We start from the raw sequence: 16,309 nt of genomic DNA, 5'->3' as shown, positions 1-16,309 counted from the left end.
TTCCACTGACCTGAAAAGCAGTTTCAAAGGCTTGCCTCTATATACACAGGTGATTTTGTACTGATTCTCCACTTCTGCAAGTTTCTACAGTTTCTATCTTAACTTCACAGAGCTGGTAACAGTATACTGCTGCCTGCTGAGTGGACTTTGATGAAATATATTAATGGAAGTCAATTGAATTTCAGTGGACTTTAGTAGGAGACAGGTGAATAGGTGACTGTTTAGGGTCTGAATTTTTCTTTCAGATTAGTGAACACGTCTTATTGATTTGAATGGGACAAAGCCAAGTGTATCAGGAAATCTTTTGAGAATTAACTGGTCATTCTTGGAGGATTACACGAGGTGGATAATCCTACTCTGGAGTGGCAGGACTTTAAGCTTATATGAGAATTTATGAGATATTAATTATTGTCAGTTATTCATGTCTTTTAATAAAAACAGTTCTTTTTCTGTAACCTTTTGTAAGGAAATCTTGTTTTTATGTGTAGTTGAATTTGTCCTTTTTCTTTGGCTATTTCACTTAGTGTTTTCAAATATGCCTGAAAAGTGTATTTTCATGTTAAAACTAGCTATGTATAAACGAAAGAAACTGTCACCAGAACTATAGTCTCTTCAGTCTGCTAGAAGAATAGTTCACAACATCCTTGTTGGGGGATGGTGATTGTCAGAGCCTGTACATGGTGACAGATGTTGGCTGTTCCTCTGCTAATTTCTCATTAGAAGCAATGTGGTAGATTGTTCTGTTGCAGTTTGGTAATTGGAGGCACTGTCACGATTTCTGTTGGTGAAATGTATGATGAAGTTTGCTGAAGTAATTTTAAAAAATAGTGTGTTTTCAGTTTTTAAAATTCTGTCATAAATGAAAATATTTGTTTTCTCATTGCCAACAAATATCTATTATCCATGATCTGTAATTATGTTCACAGTTTAATATAAAGGATGAGTGGTGCTCACTGGGCTGCATCGTTGGCCTTACTGTGGTAAAATGACCAATTTTGCCTCACCAGCTGTGACTTTGGAGGCAGTGACTTTGGAGGCAGTTTGAATGATGGGAACACATAAAGCTCTACAGATTAAAATATTTCCAACTACAGCTGTGTGTGTATCAGTCAGGATTCAGCAGCAGTTCTTGCTTGATAAGCTTGCTAATGTCTTCTTGTCCTTAGAAGGAACATTGTTTCCCTGTATGGGTCTTGTACATCTCAACCCTACATTCTTTGCTGAAGCAAAACTCCCAGTGAAAAGCAGCATTAGTATGACCACGGAAAGCACTGGATTCAAGGATAGAAAAACTACTCACAAGGGCAATGCATTTGCCTAAGGAAATAGAGCATGTAGTTCTGTGACTAATTATGAATTATAGAAAGAACTAAAAGAAAAAAGACAAAGTTGGGAAATAAATGGTTGATTACTCATCTTTCATCTAAAGAGGACATTTTCAAAAGACAAACCCAATTATAGCAGCTTTTCCCAATAATATCCCTATCTACTTCTCACAATTTCCATCAAATATAGTAGGAAATAAGACTATATTGTGTTTCAGCTTCTTGTACATGTGCCAAAGCTGATAGAAAGATTGCATGCAGTGTGTTCTAATTTTATATGAAAAAAAGTAGAGTAAGTTATGTCAGCAAGTTAACAAGAAGTAGGTTTTTAGTTTTCCAATGAATGTGTTTTGTGAGTGCTGCAGAAATAGCCAGGTGTGGGCAAAATGCAATGATGTTGGCTGGTGCAAGTACACAAAAGCCACAGAACTCCATATAATGGAATTAACACAGTCTGGAGTCCAAAATTATTTGGATTTACTTTGATCTTTGAGGTGAAGTGATCGGGCAAGTGTTGTTTCTCTGTGGTTTAGCATCTGATGATGCATATAAGTTGTTTTACCTTTTCCCTTTAATGAGATAGATTCAGGATATGAATTAGAGGTATCTTAATGGATTATTCATTTCAAACTGAAAAAGACCAGGTTCAAGCATTCTGGATTTCTTCACGAAGTGAAGAAAAGTGTATTCCCTTAGTCTTCTGAAGCAAAAGAGAAAGGTAATGAGATAGTAATTTCAGCAAACTTGTCATCCTGCAGTGTAATTTGATGGCTACATTTGTTTTGAAAAGATGCAGATGAACAAAATGATTCATCTATTACAAAGCTACATTGTAATTTTTTTCAAACCAATTTGCTTGCATTTTTTAGAGTAATTGTTCAATGGAACTCATTTTTCAGTGAATGTGCATGAAAACTCTTGACTATTGAGCAAATCAGAGCTATTTTATGTTGCTGATGCTGTTTTTCTTTTTGTTTTGTGAGATATTTCCAAGCAGTGTTATTCTGTGGAATGTGGCCACAGTATAAATGACATGATTTGTTCTACAATCCAGAATATTATTGTTTGTTTCTGTTGTAGAGTAAGTTCTTACTGTGATTGTTTTTTCCCTGCCACTTCAGTAATATGCAACCCTCAAATGCAGCAAAAGATAAATCATTAAGGTTTCATAAAATACCTCCATAAGTTTAATCTCAAAAAGTTAAATTAGGCTTCAGTACTTAGCAAATCTTAAGATGCAGAGAAAATCTCTGGAGGATAACGTGGTATAATATAATATATGAATTTATGAACAATTCCTGCTGTAAGTTGGTCCTCCTAAATTCAAGCCTCTTAAAATTTGGTTCACTTAATATGACTTACAGGTTTTGCTTTGTATGGTTATGTAATTAAATTGTAACAGTAAAAATCAGGAAGGAAAGGAATTTTATGTCAACCACCATGGAACTTGTCACAGTTGAAAAATTGTTTTTACAAAGGTTGTCATGCTATTTAATATAATATTTAAATTAATATTTAATATTGATATTAATATTAAATATTAAATTTAATATTTAAAATACTGTCTGCTAGATGTCAGTTAAAATATAGATGGTATTTTTAACAGTTTTATAGTTTACATGTCATCCAAAGTGAATATAGATTGAAACCCAGAGTAAAAATCCTACAGGTTTTTCTTATCCATACTTAACAAGTTCTGATCAGAATAAGTGATCCTGAGCAAAGGGTTAAAGTGGTTTGATGGCTAGGTTAATATTGCATTTTAGTAAGGCTGAATTGAAAGGGAAATGTCGGGAAGTACACTGTGAGCTATACTGACCACCACCTTCAAAGGTATTGACATAAAAGGAGAAGGACATGAAAAGAGAGCTGTCAGTGAGTAAGCAAGAGCAAAAAAAAAAAGCAAACAGGCATCTTAAGGCATCACACAGACAATTTGACGGTTACTTTCATAATGGTCTTTTTCTCCCTGGTGAAAGCAGGAGCAGCTTTGATGACTATCTGTGAGATAAAATTAACATTTTAAAACTCAAATCTTTGTTTTTCAGAAACCCTCCACCTACTTTGCTACATCCTGAAAAATGGTGCAGAGGATTCAACCATTTCATTTCACAGTGAGTTTTTTTCCTTTTAAAAACAGCTTATTCATCAAGACCTATTTGTGCCAATCTGGAAACAAAATTTTCTTATGGAGTTATTGCCATTGCAGGTTTTTGACTACAGGTTTCTTTTGATAGATTCTAGATCATGCCTCACTTTTTGAAAGCATCATTGCACAGTTTGATCTTACGTAATTTTCTTCATTTGAATGTCTCTTAATTTTGATGGACCTAGAACAGGTTTATGAAATGCACCTGATTTCCTTGATGGTTTTCCATTGAAATTTTTTGTTGAGGAGAAAAAAAGATTAGTGAAAATGGCTCCTGGTCAATTAAAAATAAGAATTTGAAAGGTAAGAAAGGAAATAATTGCCTTTTTTCCATTTTAGTAAGGTTCAGTAGGTTGTATATATCTATAGGCACTATATGTACTTAATTGATCACCAATAGTACTGAGAGTATGATGAATGCAGCTGTCACCAAACTAAAACATGCTTTTGCTTTACTTTTTTCTTTTCACAGTGATACTAGGAAATCACAGTTAAGTAGTTGCTAGCATTGTATTCAAAAACCTTTCTGCAAATTTTGAGTGTTTTTTAGTATTCTTCAATATTTCATTGGAACCATTTGCAGCCCAAATTGTGTAATGCGGGGAATACTATTATAACACCACTTGTCAGTAGTGACTTTTCAAGATAGGTTTGTAAATATGCACATCTACATTTTGAATATTGTGTTCTTTGTGTACCCAATTACTTGCAGAGTACAATATCCCTACCTGATACTTTTTTCAACTATTTGTATAGTAATGTCTTTCCATTTTAGAAGAAGTTAAAAATTAAAACACTAATGCAAATTTTATTAGTAATCTGTGAAAAATATTGCAATTTACTATGCTGATCTTTAACCAGACAGAAGTGTGAGATACAGTGTAATGTTTGACCTACAGAGAAAGGACATTATTTCTATTGCTGCAATGTAACTCAGTATAGGTAGCAGAAATGAATTCCTCTAGAGCAGATTGGTCCAAGTTCTGGTTCTCCATAATGCATGTCCCTGTTTACACAGCAGGGTGCCTTGTGTCCTATGGCAGGTTCAGTGTTTAAGTACAAGGATCACCAAGTGGTGCATGAATTTCATTCTGTTATAAAAAAACATTGGTTGCATTGTATTTAGAGGCTGTAGTCTGTATTCTGGGGGACCAGCACTAGAGGATTGTATTCCACTTGTGCTTTAGAAAGTCACTGCAACTGGTAAATAATGCTACATTCCTGTCTCAGGAACATTGTGCATTAACTTTCAGAATTGTTATTAGTTTTTCTTTCTTGGTATCTTCCCTTTTAGAAGTCCCTGCTGGGCTTGAGAACAATACAAAAACCTCAGTTAAACATTTCTTAGCATTTGTTCAGTCCTTTAGTTCAGTGTGCACTGTTCATAAAACAAGTCAGATGTTAATACTTTATGGCTAAACTCGATTTTAATCTTCTCCTTTGTGTTTTTTATATATTGAAATTGTATCTTTTTAATCATAGGGATTATTATTTACTTTTGCTTAATTACTTCCTCATCATTAACCTTTGCAAGTTCTCAAATACTGGTTGTTTTTTTTTACAGTGATGTTCTCAATGAAATAAGGAAATATGCTCATACACAGTTCTCTTAACATGGAGAAATATAACAGTTGTAATAAATACTCTACCTTATAGCTGCTTTTAAGAGAATACTGCAATTTTCTCTGACATTGTTGTGTTCTTGCCATGTGTTAGTAAAGTTGTTATGGTACAGAGGATACAAGATGTTTTTATGGAGGCTTAGATTTACATTAGTGGTTTTTCTAGAAAAATTTAGATAATGAAACATTGGATCATACAACTGCAAACCTTTTAACCATTACTGATAATTGGCTCATTTATATGCATTAGTTATGCATTTGCTGATGCTCGCCTTTGACAGCCTAGTTATGATAAATTAAAAGCAGTGATTGTATAAATTCCATACTGCCTTTTATCCATATGTTAGGACCTTGCCTGTGTTTCTGTCACCCTTGTGATGAGTGGTTAGCTTTTGAATAATTTCATTATCTGCCTCCTCCTTGATGCTAACATCATTTGCATAACAAGCTTATCTATTCAAGTAGCCAGCTAGGCCTGGGTACTGACCAAAACAGAGCATGTGGCTTTGGCTAAGCTTTTAATTTCACTTTGGTTTATGCAGTAATTTTGTTTATGCCAAGATTGCCAAACCTGGCCACTGTAGCCTTCTTTCTCTCCATTTTGACATCCCTTGAAATGCCATTGTCCTGAGAGGCATTTTTTATAAATGGTTTCTAACATATTACATGATCTACAACATGCCTGAGGTGGAAGTTTCATTGTTGGTAAATCTTTAAGTTGCTAAAATAGTGATCATAAATTTTTCATTTGCCTGAAGAGATGAAGATTTTGCAGCAGCATTTTAGTCAGATGCAATGTTTACAAAATCTGAACGAACGATGTCAGGATGGTTTTTAGCTTGGTGAATCTGTTTCTATTCCCAGCTCTCTTGGCCTTGAGTTGAGATGTGGACTGTAATGTGTTTTTCTCATAAGAATTTTTACAATGGAGATAGTAAATCTGAGTTAGATATTTTGTTTTTAAAAAATACAGAGAAGACACAATTTCAGCTCTCATCTCTGGAAACAGCCTAATTTTGTATTTGGTATCTACTAAGATACAGGCAGCACATATATAATATACTCTATTGACATAAGATCAATAAAGTTCTATGTGTGTGTATTTATCTGTACTACTGTGATTGTGTATGAAAAATTTGGCTCTCCAGTCATAATGTGAGAAATAATTAATTATCTTTATTTTATCTACATATCAATAGGATTTTTACTATTTCTGTTAGACCATGTGAACTACCACAGCAGTGACAAATAATTTTCTTGGCACTTTAAAGCTTGACTGATCTCAAGGGATAAATGGGAAAGTTAATATATTCTTGTAGCAGGAGAATGCAATAACTTTTATTTACATTACATCACAAGATGGTAATTTCAATTAAAATTAGTAGTGGTATCTCCAGAGACAGACATTCTCCTTTAAAATTTATTTAACCAATATTCATTGGTTAAATAAAATAAAATTGGTTAGATTAGCTGTTATGGTTCTTTGAATTAATTAGTCATTCTTGAGCTGGAGGGAATTAAAGAATTAAGAAATTCAGGAAGTAATAAAGTCAAAATGTGAACTTCAGGATTTATGGTCACATTTATCATCAGAATGTAACTTTCAGCAATCACATTGCAAATAGAGTGCAAAGATAATTTTTTGTCCTGATAAACTCACTTTATTGTACTCTATTTAAACATGGCTTAGCAAGCTGAATTTCATATTGATGAGTCTACATTCAGAGTTATTCAGTTAATAGATCATCTAGATTATATAGGTGTTAAGTGGTCCATTTATATTTAAGTTCTCTGAGTGAAGATAAAGTTTTTTCACAATCTAAGCAATTGTTTAGTGACATTCTGTTCATGTTACATAAAGAACATTTTACCATTTCTTTCTCTGAGAACATGATATGCATTTGACATAACTTATTAACTTCACAGGGTCTGGAAAGGCAGAGGTTTGCAAATGTCAGAAAGATACAGATTGCAATGTGTAAAGTTATCACCAAATATGTACATTTTTGCATTTCATTCATTGATGTAGATTCTCAGAATCTGTTTACAGATGACCTTGAAATACTAGATCATAGCACCTGGCAAAAGATCTCCACCACTTTTGAACTTTGCATGAAACATATTATTTATACAGAGGAATGGACATATATAATGAATACAGTTATCTTCAACTTTCTAATGAGTAATTGTAGTAAAAATCCTGCCTCAAATCAGCTGCATGCTATAGTGTCAAACTGGGATAGGTACCTAAGGGAGAAAATCTGGTACACATGCAAAGCATACTGTTTCTAATGAAAAACTTGAGTTGTACAAGGTTCTGAAGGGTTTTTGTTTTTCTGGGCCTTCCAGAAAGACCAAAGAAACAGAGCAGATGAATTCCTGGTGAAAGGCTATTCAATTTCATTGTACAATTAATATATGTATTTGGTGGTTTTCAGATGCTCCCTAGAGTTGTTCTGATTGTATTTCTGTTGTCAGTGGTAAAATTTCAAAGATTTCAACATGAGCAACTGTCAGACCCGTGCTAAAGAGCTGCAAGAGGTGCCACTCCATAGAGTTTCTCTTGTTTGTTCTCTAAACCATGTATATGAGTCAAAATAAATTGTAATGCTTACTCAGCCCAAATAAGGCTGGGAAACCTGTTATAAGTTTTGAAGATTTAGAAGAGGCAAAGGTATTTACTACACCTAGTTTTACAATTTCAGTGTGATAGAATCTTTGTTATGTTTCAGATGTGTGCTCTAAATTAAACTATATGGTGCTTGATGTTGAACATTAAACTGGAAGAAGATTTATTAAGAAAACAGGTGATGGTGACATTTCAGCGTTTGAGTATTTGTCTCATTCTTAGGGAGGATTAGTAATTTATAGCATTTGCTACCAAAAGGCAGATCAATAATGTTATAAATGTGTTCTGACCATCAGAATTTATACCATGCATGTGAGTTCTTTGTCATAAATTCAGTCTTTCATCCTGATATCTGATTGTAGCAGAATGAACAGTAAAATCCTTATTATTTATCATGGGATGCTGTGCAAGACAGGAGACCTATTTAACCTACACACATATCCCTAGTGCCCAGCATTTGCTTTTTGCAAAGGGACAGCTATATATAGTGCTGAAGATAAGGTTATTTCTATCCTTTGAGTCCTGCTGAATTAGGATCAAAACCAGAAATGCCGTTGGCCAAGCTGTCACAGTTTTTTAGTTCACTTTTGCAAATTAGTGACCTGCAGCAGTGGGGGTTGGGCAGGCCTGCAAGTGGAAAGCAGGGAAGTGTCAGAGAAGCAGGCACATTCCTGCGTCTCATTAGAGATGTAGTTCATGAAATGTCTTCATGTCTTGGCTGCACATGACTGAGCAGTGCCTGCCACAGCTACATGTGGTACAGAGGTAGAAGGAACACTCAGTTACTGAGCCTTTTAACCAACTAAAAAAAAATCTCAGAGGTTGTTATTTTCCCTTCCTTGACTGGGAGGTTTCTGACCTAGATGATCCTGCTTATCAGTGTCTGTCCTTCCATTTCTCTGACCATTTGAGGTCATGGTCTTGATTTAATTAATCTTGCATTGTGAAGTAGCCTTGTGATGTAAGTAATCAGGTGAGTATGTGGAGTAAAATAAAGCCTCAGAACCCAGAGACCTCTTTCTTCCTGCTTAGGAGAGAATGCTCCCTCCTTTCAAGAGGATATGACCTTACTCTTTCTCTTCTCCCTCTTGGAAATTTCCACTCTAGAGCCTCAGCTGAGCCACTCTAAAGCATCTCTGTCTTTGGGTGCAGTCTAGTAACTCTTTTCTGGGCCTGGGGGGAGAGGATCTTAGCACCTCAGGATGCCCTGGAGTCTGGTTGAAGACCCTGGAAAGCTCTTTTTATCCTAATAGCAGAGTCCTGGAAAGATTCCTCACTGCTAGACAGCAGGAGTGCAAGAAGTGAATATGCGGAGGGCCGGGGAGAATGGTCTAGAGCTGTGAGAGGATCAGGTGATGGGGAAAGAACCCAGATGAGGCAGGGAGTGGCAGGGAGATAGGGATGAGAGGAGTGGCAATGAGGACTTCAGCTAACAGTTGAACAGCACAGAGACTTTATATCACTGTCACCCAGAGGCTGTTGTGTGAGTTTCCCAGCTCTAATAGAGTCTAACATACAGTCATCATTTCTTCCAAATGTTAACCTATGTGTCTTCTGTGCATGTAGATATTCAATACTTGCTTGATGTCTGGTTGGATATTTGAGTTATGAGACAAAATGAGTTCCAGCAATATACTTCTAGCAGATAAGACATCACCAGAAAATGTAGCATTTACAAATGTAATAACTGAAAAAACCAAAATACTGGCGATAAATCATAATGTAACCAAGCTATGAGAGTTGCAGCTGCTTGATTTCTTTCTTTTTAAAGAAAGTACTTGGGGTCAAATAGATCATAATAGATCTAATGAAAGAGAATTTCTGAAAGAAAAAACTGCTGCTGCTCTACTTAGGTTTGGCTGCAATAGTGAGTGATGTTAGTAATTATTTTTCTATTTCTAAACACACAGGAGACTTAGGCCACCACTGCAGTTCTTATGAAATCTATTTCTTTCCATTTATTCATTAGTAAATATTAGCTCATGAATGCTGATAAATATCTCTCCTTTTCAGCCATCTGATTGGCTGCTTGTGAAATGGCTGTTTACGCTGTCAGACCCAGCAATTCCAACAATGTTATCATCCGAGTGCAAGCAGCCAGTGAATTTTTAGAGGCTGTCTCAGATGGGCCTATGTGGATGGGAGGCTGCTCTTATCCTCTGCTAATAAATGCTTCATCTTTGCTTGTAATTGTGGCAGAATGGAAATGGTGCTTAGGAGCCTGGCTGTGAGATTGCAGCAAATGGCTGCAACCTATGTTTAATGTAGTGACGCTAATGAATTCTGAGAATTAATTTTCAGCTAAGAAAGCGTGATAGAAGATACTAGAATTTTCAATTAGATAATGGATTGACTTTCGTCAAGGCAAACATACTGGTTTTATTTCTTTTTCAATCTCTACTTACTTAGCCTTTCTATTATTTTAGATCCAAAAAATAGCAGACTAAATGTGATACTTTCATCATACCTTATTTGAAACCCATCTTGTAGATTTGCTGGTCAATTTGCTCAGTTTAAACTAATGCAGCACCTTTTTCTTTTTTCTTTTTTTTTTTTTTTTTTTTTTTCAAATTTCCATGAACCAAACAATTTGGCTGAATTTGCAGGTGCAGCACATTTACTGGTTTTATGAATAATTGCAGTATGGTTGATGTTTGACAGTGCCTGAGCTAACTGTCCAAACTGGTCTTAAATGAATGCTCAGATGAGAAGCTGAAGATATTTTAGCTTTCTTTTTTCCTCAGAAACAAATCCTTCATTAGCAGGGCTTTTTAGTGTTGTTTTTCACTTGTACAATGCACACACTGATTTCAGAATATTTTGTGATGAGTGAAATTGTAAAACTGTTTTGTTACTGTACTCTTTCCAATGTTAACATTACTGAATTTTTGTTTATTACTTTTTTATGATTTCTTTTTTTTTCTGGCATACGTCAGATACATCTAATTTACTGGCAACTTTTAACTCAGACACTCATATAATTAACTTTCCACACATTATAGTTCTATGTCAGAGTGCAGATCAGTAGAAAACTTTGCAATAATTCTCACCTTTGTGCAGGCTTTAGCATTGTAAGAGCTGATGTTCTATTTTTTTTTTTTTTTCTAAAGAGTATTATAGTGTCAATGCTGCTTCCAGTAGGATGTCAATGACACTTTATTGAACACCTGTGGTGACACCAGTAGTCTGATGCATCATTTTTCATTTGCACTTAGGTGGTGGCCCAAGAATTTTTATTTTACAGATGATGTTGACTAAGAACAGCAGCAGCAGGCATTCATGTTGCACTAAAAACACCATAGTTGGACTGGCACTGTGTAGAAGCAGAATATTAATAGGCCTTTTCTACATAGAGAGGAATAAGGACAAAGGAATATGCACTGAGAAGCATAAGGGCTATGTTTTCAGTGTCACAAGACAGCTTCCATCCTACATTCCATCACAGCATGCCTGGTGGGATATCGAATTGGCACTGAATATTTGAGTACAGACTGAGCCCTCAGTACTTACAGTGATTAGCAGTTTACTGCATCTGAAACACAGAAAGTACTAATTTCTGGAAGTGACTGTGTCAAAACTTCTGCTATTTAGAGGCAGAAGAGAGTGTGTGCCTTACACAGTTCAGTTCCCTATGGCCTACCTGGTCTTTCTGCTGCTGTGTTTTTAAAGTGATAGGAACTTGCCATTTGACTTGATGTCTTAAACTGACTCCAGTGGAAATGTTCATTACCCTGTCAGCCTTATCCCTGAACTATTCACACATGAAGTTACAGGCATGGATTTAAGCAGCTCTCCCTCACCTTTGCACAGCTGTTAGTTACTAGCTCTCTGCTTTATTGCATCATCTCATTAACCATCTGAGAGAGACTGTTCTTCCCATGCAGGCACAAACTTGGCACAGTAGGAGGTGTGCTTGGTCTGAGCTTGAAACGGTTTGATCACAAAATCTTGTTGATGTGTCCTGTGTCATTAACTTAGTCATCCAGCTATTTAACAAAGTTCTGGTTGTGTTTTGGGCGAAATCCTACATGAACACAGACTGCAGCAATATCCTGCTACCAGAGAATTAGGGCTGCATTTAGATGAAACACTAGATGAACATCGATTGTTGCAAAAGTGAAGCGTGCACACAAAGTGAATAGTCAGTGGAGGATTGGTGGGATTTTGCAACAGAACGAAACAATCTCCAAAGATCTCCAAAATCACCTCCTTCACAAAACTTACCTGTGCTCATTAAAACATTGCTAGACCTTAAAAGCTCACATTTCAGGCATGCAAGAAAGAAGCTAAGAACTTTCTTCTCCAAAATATCTCTTCTTATTGAGCTTCCACAATGAGTGCCATATCCTGGACATTAGAATGTTCACCTAGAGGCCATGTATATAGAAAAGCTCTCATGCAACTTCTGTATCCTGTCTGTGGAGTGTATCTGTGGGTGCATTGTTCAGAACTCAGAGAATTCCTATGAATCACTGCGTGCCACCAAAGTCAAACATTTGCATGTTCTTCACATTTTTGCTCAACACAAGATATCCTGTCTGGAACTGTGAATTTTTTTAAGAGAATCCATTTAAATGCTAGTGTTATTATCTGAAAAGCAAGTGCCTTTTGTGATGAAACAAGAGATAATGGTTTTAAACAAAAAGAGTCAATTCAGACTATATATTAGAAGGATGTTTTTTATGTTGAGGTGAAACACTGACAGAGGGTGGTAGATGCCCCATCCCTGGAAACAGTCAAGGTCAAGTTGAACAGGGTTCTGAGTAACTTGGTATAGTTGATGTCCCTGTGTATTGCAGGGGTTTGGACTAGATGACCTTGACAGTTTCCTTCCAACACAAACTATCTATGATCCTATGACATAGATTCACTTGGATTCAGTTACAGTACTGAAAAACTCCCGATGAAATCAAATTTAAGAACATTTATATATTAACAATAAAACATAAATACTGTGAGGTTGGAATTATTGATAGAATGGTAAAAGTCCTGAGTGCATGAGCTTTTCAGACTGAAATCTCCACTTCAGATACTTACCATCAATCTGTGAATTTGTATAATGCATAGCACTTGTTTTGTTCTCTTTTCCTCTGTCTTCCTGATTAATGTTGTCTTTCTTTCCAAAAGCTTTTTTCCTTTTTCTCAGGAGACATGAATTTAAACAGGATTGACATGAACCATATTGTCTGTGTGGGTGTATTGACTTTTAAAACTCCCAGATTACAAAAAAGAAAAGGGGTAGGGAAGATTGTCAGAACCTGTTCAAGGCTAATGATGGATCTTTTCATGGAGGGAAGGACTGGTATTTATAGCCTTGTGCTCAGAAGGGTGGAGATAGAGCAGCTTGTGTTGCTTTAGTGTTTCTATCAGGAGGCTACAGTTCTAGCCTATAGCAAAATAGTTCCAAAACTGGTAATGCATTTTACTGACTTCCTTTTCTGGACTCAATGTACCGAAGAGGTTAGCAAAAAGGTTTTTGGGAACCTAAAGTATTAAAGTTACGTTCAAAGATATTTCAGATAATTTCCAGACCAGACTTTAGTCTTCAGTAAAGTCTTTGAGGTGAGGCTAAACTTTAATAACTTGCTAATGTGTTTGGTAGTATTTTAAATCAATTAATGTGTATGATTTTTTGTAATGTAGTTTAAATTTTGTACATTGTTGTTTTTATTAGTGAAATATAAATTCTAAAAGGTATTAAAGTTCCATTGAGCTTTTGGCTAAAATAATAGTATTTATTTGTAATGTTTGACCCTGCAAGGGAAGTACATTGGTTAGTTATTCAGGAAATATGAAAGGAATTTGTGAAGTATGTAATATGAATGCTTCTCATCAAGTAAATTTATCTTGAGCTATAATTTGATAAAATTTTAGATATCAGAAGGGAGGTATATACTGAATTGGAGCACTTCTTTTTCACATTCTCAAATAGTGTCAATATCTATTATTTCAGCTAGATTATTAGAATTATTTAATATTATTAATTAGAGGATACTTGAAAGTAGTCTTATCATGGTGGATCATTCTTCTGTTTGAATGGTATTATTTCAGCTTTATTATGCAGATAATAATTCAACTTGAGTAATGGCTTGTTGAATCTTAAATCTCAGTTATATAAATTAGCATGGTACTTTATTTTATGCTGATTTAATAGGATGCATTTCTTTACTCATTACTAGTTACCTGTTCCAATCAGGGAAAGAACCTTCGTACCCTGGCTAACATTTAATTCTGACTAATTCCTTTTTCTTTCAGATTGAATTATGCAGGTTTGCAGAATTTTCAGTAATTTTCATGTGAGCAGTCATCATTGGGATATGGAATATCTACCTATTACTTCAGCTTTAAAAACAAAGTTCTATATCAAATTGTTCTGATTAGTGCTGTATCACATGATTTTCAATAGGCTATATTCTACAGTTTGTAGTCAAACTCTCATTGGAGAATAGGTAGAAAATTAAAGTGAGTGAAGTATTGTCTCTTCATCTTAATTTTTATGTATAGTAACTGTACTATTAAGCTCTAACTGTACTACTAAGCTCTTACAGGATACAATGTCATTTTTCCCTTTTATCTAATTACAGTTAAAAAGAGAGATGAAAAACTCGAATTTGTAGCCTTTATACTAATATACTTGTAGAGTGTATTCACTTAGCTAAGTATTTTTTGCTGGATTTATTGCAGCATGGAAGAGTCTTGTTACACATTGAGGAACTCAGATTTGTGGAAAAAGAGAGCAGAGCAACAGCCACACAGTAAGCTGACTCCATTCATACTGTAATGATGTAACATCATCTGAGACCCCTATTTCTCTGTCACAGGTGTCTAATCAAAGATTTTGAAAAGCGTCCTTCAGTCACCCATCTTTTGGAGCATCCCTTTATTAAGCAAGTACATGGTAAAGATATGTCTTTGCAAAAACAGCTGGCTGAGCTCATTCAAGAACAGCAGCAGCTAGGCTCCACAGCCAAAACAAGGTACTGTATGTAGCAACCTCTGTGCTACAGTCCTCCTTCCCCACACTTACACTGGAAACACAAATTGAAACTTTGAATGTGACTTTTACTGTTTCAAATGATCATATTAATGTGTTGACTGGCAATATTATTAGCAACAAGTGCTGCTTGCTATGTGAATAAATGTCAGTCATGTTTTCCCTTTGATACTTTTTAAAGCTAGTTTGATCAGCCCTAATGGAACCTTCTTTGCCTTTCTTTCTCCCACTGAACTCTGTTCTATACTTGTTCTCATTTGGCTCAGTCAGAAAGATGTTGATAATTCCAGAATGCTCTGATTTGTGGAGATAAATTTTGACATGAAACATTGCATCATACTTTGGTAACAGATCTTTAAAAATACAACTGTGAGCGTTCAAATGACTACTAGAAAAAGTTAAGAACAGAAAATTTTGAAGGTTGCTGTTTGATTAAATCCTATTAATAAGAAGACTGTTCAGTACTGAAAGTAGTTGCTTTGCCTGTAGTTTAATAATAATTTCTATTTTTTTCATTCAACCCAGTAATTCATTTTAAAATGTACTTAAAAAGCAATGCATGTTTATCATCAGAAGTGGCATCTTTTGAGGCTGATTGTAAATATGTCTTAGTTTAGTTGTTGTCCAGAGGGTGGCAGAATTTCACTGTTTCAAAAGAGAATTAAATGCAAATGAACACACTGTCCCAAGCTCTGCAATCATTCTGTAATATGAAATTCTAGAGTTAGATAAGCTCTGGCCCATTATTATAAATAATCACCTACTAACGTTGATGAAGTAAATTATATGTTATGATTCATAAGTCATAAACATATATATGCTTGCATGCCATAAAACTCTGTGGCTTAATTGCTAAAGACCCAAACAAAAGTGTGCAAGTTAAAATAAAGGAGTAGTTGTTAATTACAATTTCAAGGTGAAGCTGACTCCTGTGAGTGGGTTTTGTTTGTTTGTTTTTGTGGGGTGTGTGTATTTGTTCTTGTTGTTTTCTTTGTTTTCTGGGAAGACATACCTGGAAATGCTCGCTGTGGATGGGAGTTATGCCAGTATACAGTAGAAGTTACTGCTTTATCTAGTTTCCTAATATTCCTTTCCCATATAGCACCTCACAGGTCACATTGTCTACAGCTATGGCATAGCTGGCCCAAAAGGTGTAAGAATTTTTCCAGCTGTTGACTTGATTGTACATATAGACAGAGTTGAATGATCCTTGTGCTAAGAGGAGCTCTGAAACGGATTTTTCATGGTATTCCAATACATTATTCTGGGATTGAGCTCCATAATGTGGAGTGACAAAGAGCCAAGACCACGACAGCATTTGTATCCTCAAGCCTTTTCATGTATTAGCTGGGTGTGCTGTGACAGACAAGCTTCTGCACCTTAGACATGACTGGACTGTAAGGAGAATTTTGCTTCCCAGCACCCTAGTATGAATCAGTGCTCATCTAAGGGAGTTTTAACTCCTTGTCTGTCTTGTTGCTACCTAACCCAGCTTAAATATTTTACTTCAAACAAAAATCTTTCTGATTGTTTTAGCATTATACTGTGGTATCCTTACTTCTGTGAAGCACCAGCCCATTGTGATCAGGG

The 16,309-nt window shown here is 35.5% G+C and overlaps 1 protein-coding gene across 4 annotated transcripts in view; it reads left to right on the top strand.

Moving 5' to 3' along the window:
* MYO3B (myosin IIIB) overlaps positions 1 to 16,309 on the top strand; it is a 184,181-nt gene that overhangs the window by 60,675 nt on the left and 107,197 nt on the right. For 2 of the 4 annotated variants that reach the window (XM_079310943.1, XM_079310944.1), the window contains exons 10-11: positions 3,374 to 3,439; positions 14,547 to 14,702. In XM_079310943.1, coding sequence (XP_079167069.1) covers positions 3,374 to 3,439; positions 14,547 to 14,702 — 222 coding nt within the window. Of the gene's footprint in view, positions 1 to 3,373; positions 3,440 to 3,946; positions 4,476 to 5,038; positions 5,723 to 14,546; positions 14,703 to 16,309 lie in introns of those variants that run through there. The other 2 variants (XM_079310945.1, XM_079310946.1) reach the window with 2 other exon arrangements.

The sequence above is a fragment of the Erithacus rubecula genome (genome assembly GCF_903797595.1).
Source record: "Erithacus rubecula genome assembly, chromosome: 8".
Lineage (NCBI taxonomy): Eukaryota > Metazoa > Chordata > Aves > Passeriformes > Muscicapidae > Erithacus > Erithacus rubecula.
Note: the sequence above shows the minus strand (reverse complement) of the source record. Positions and strands in the feature narration are given on the sequence as shown.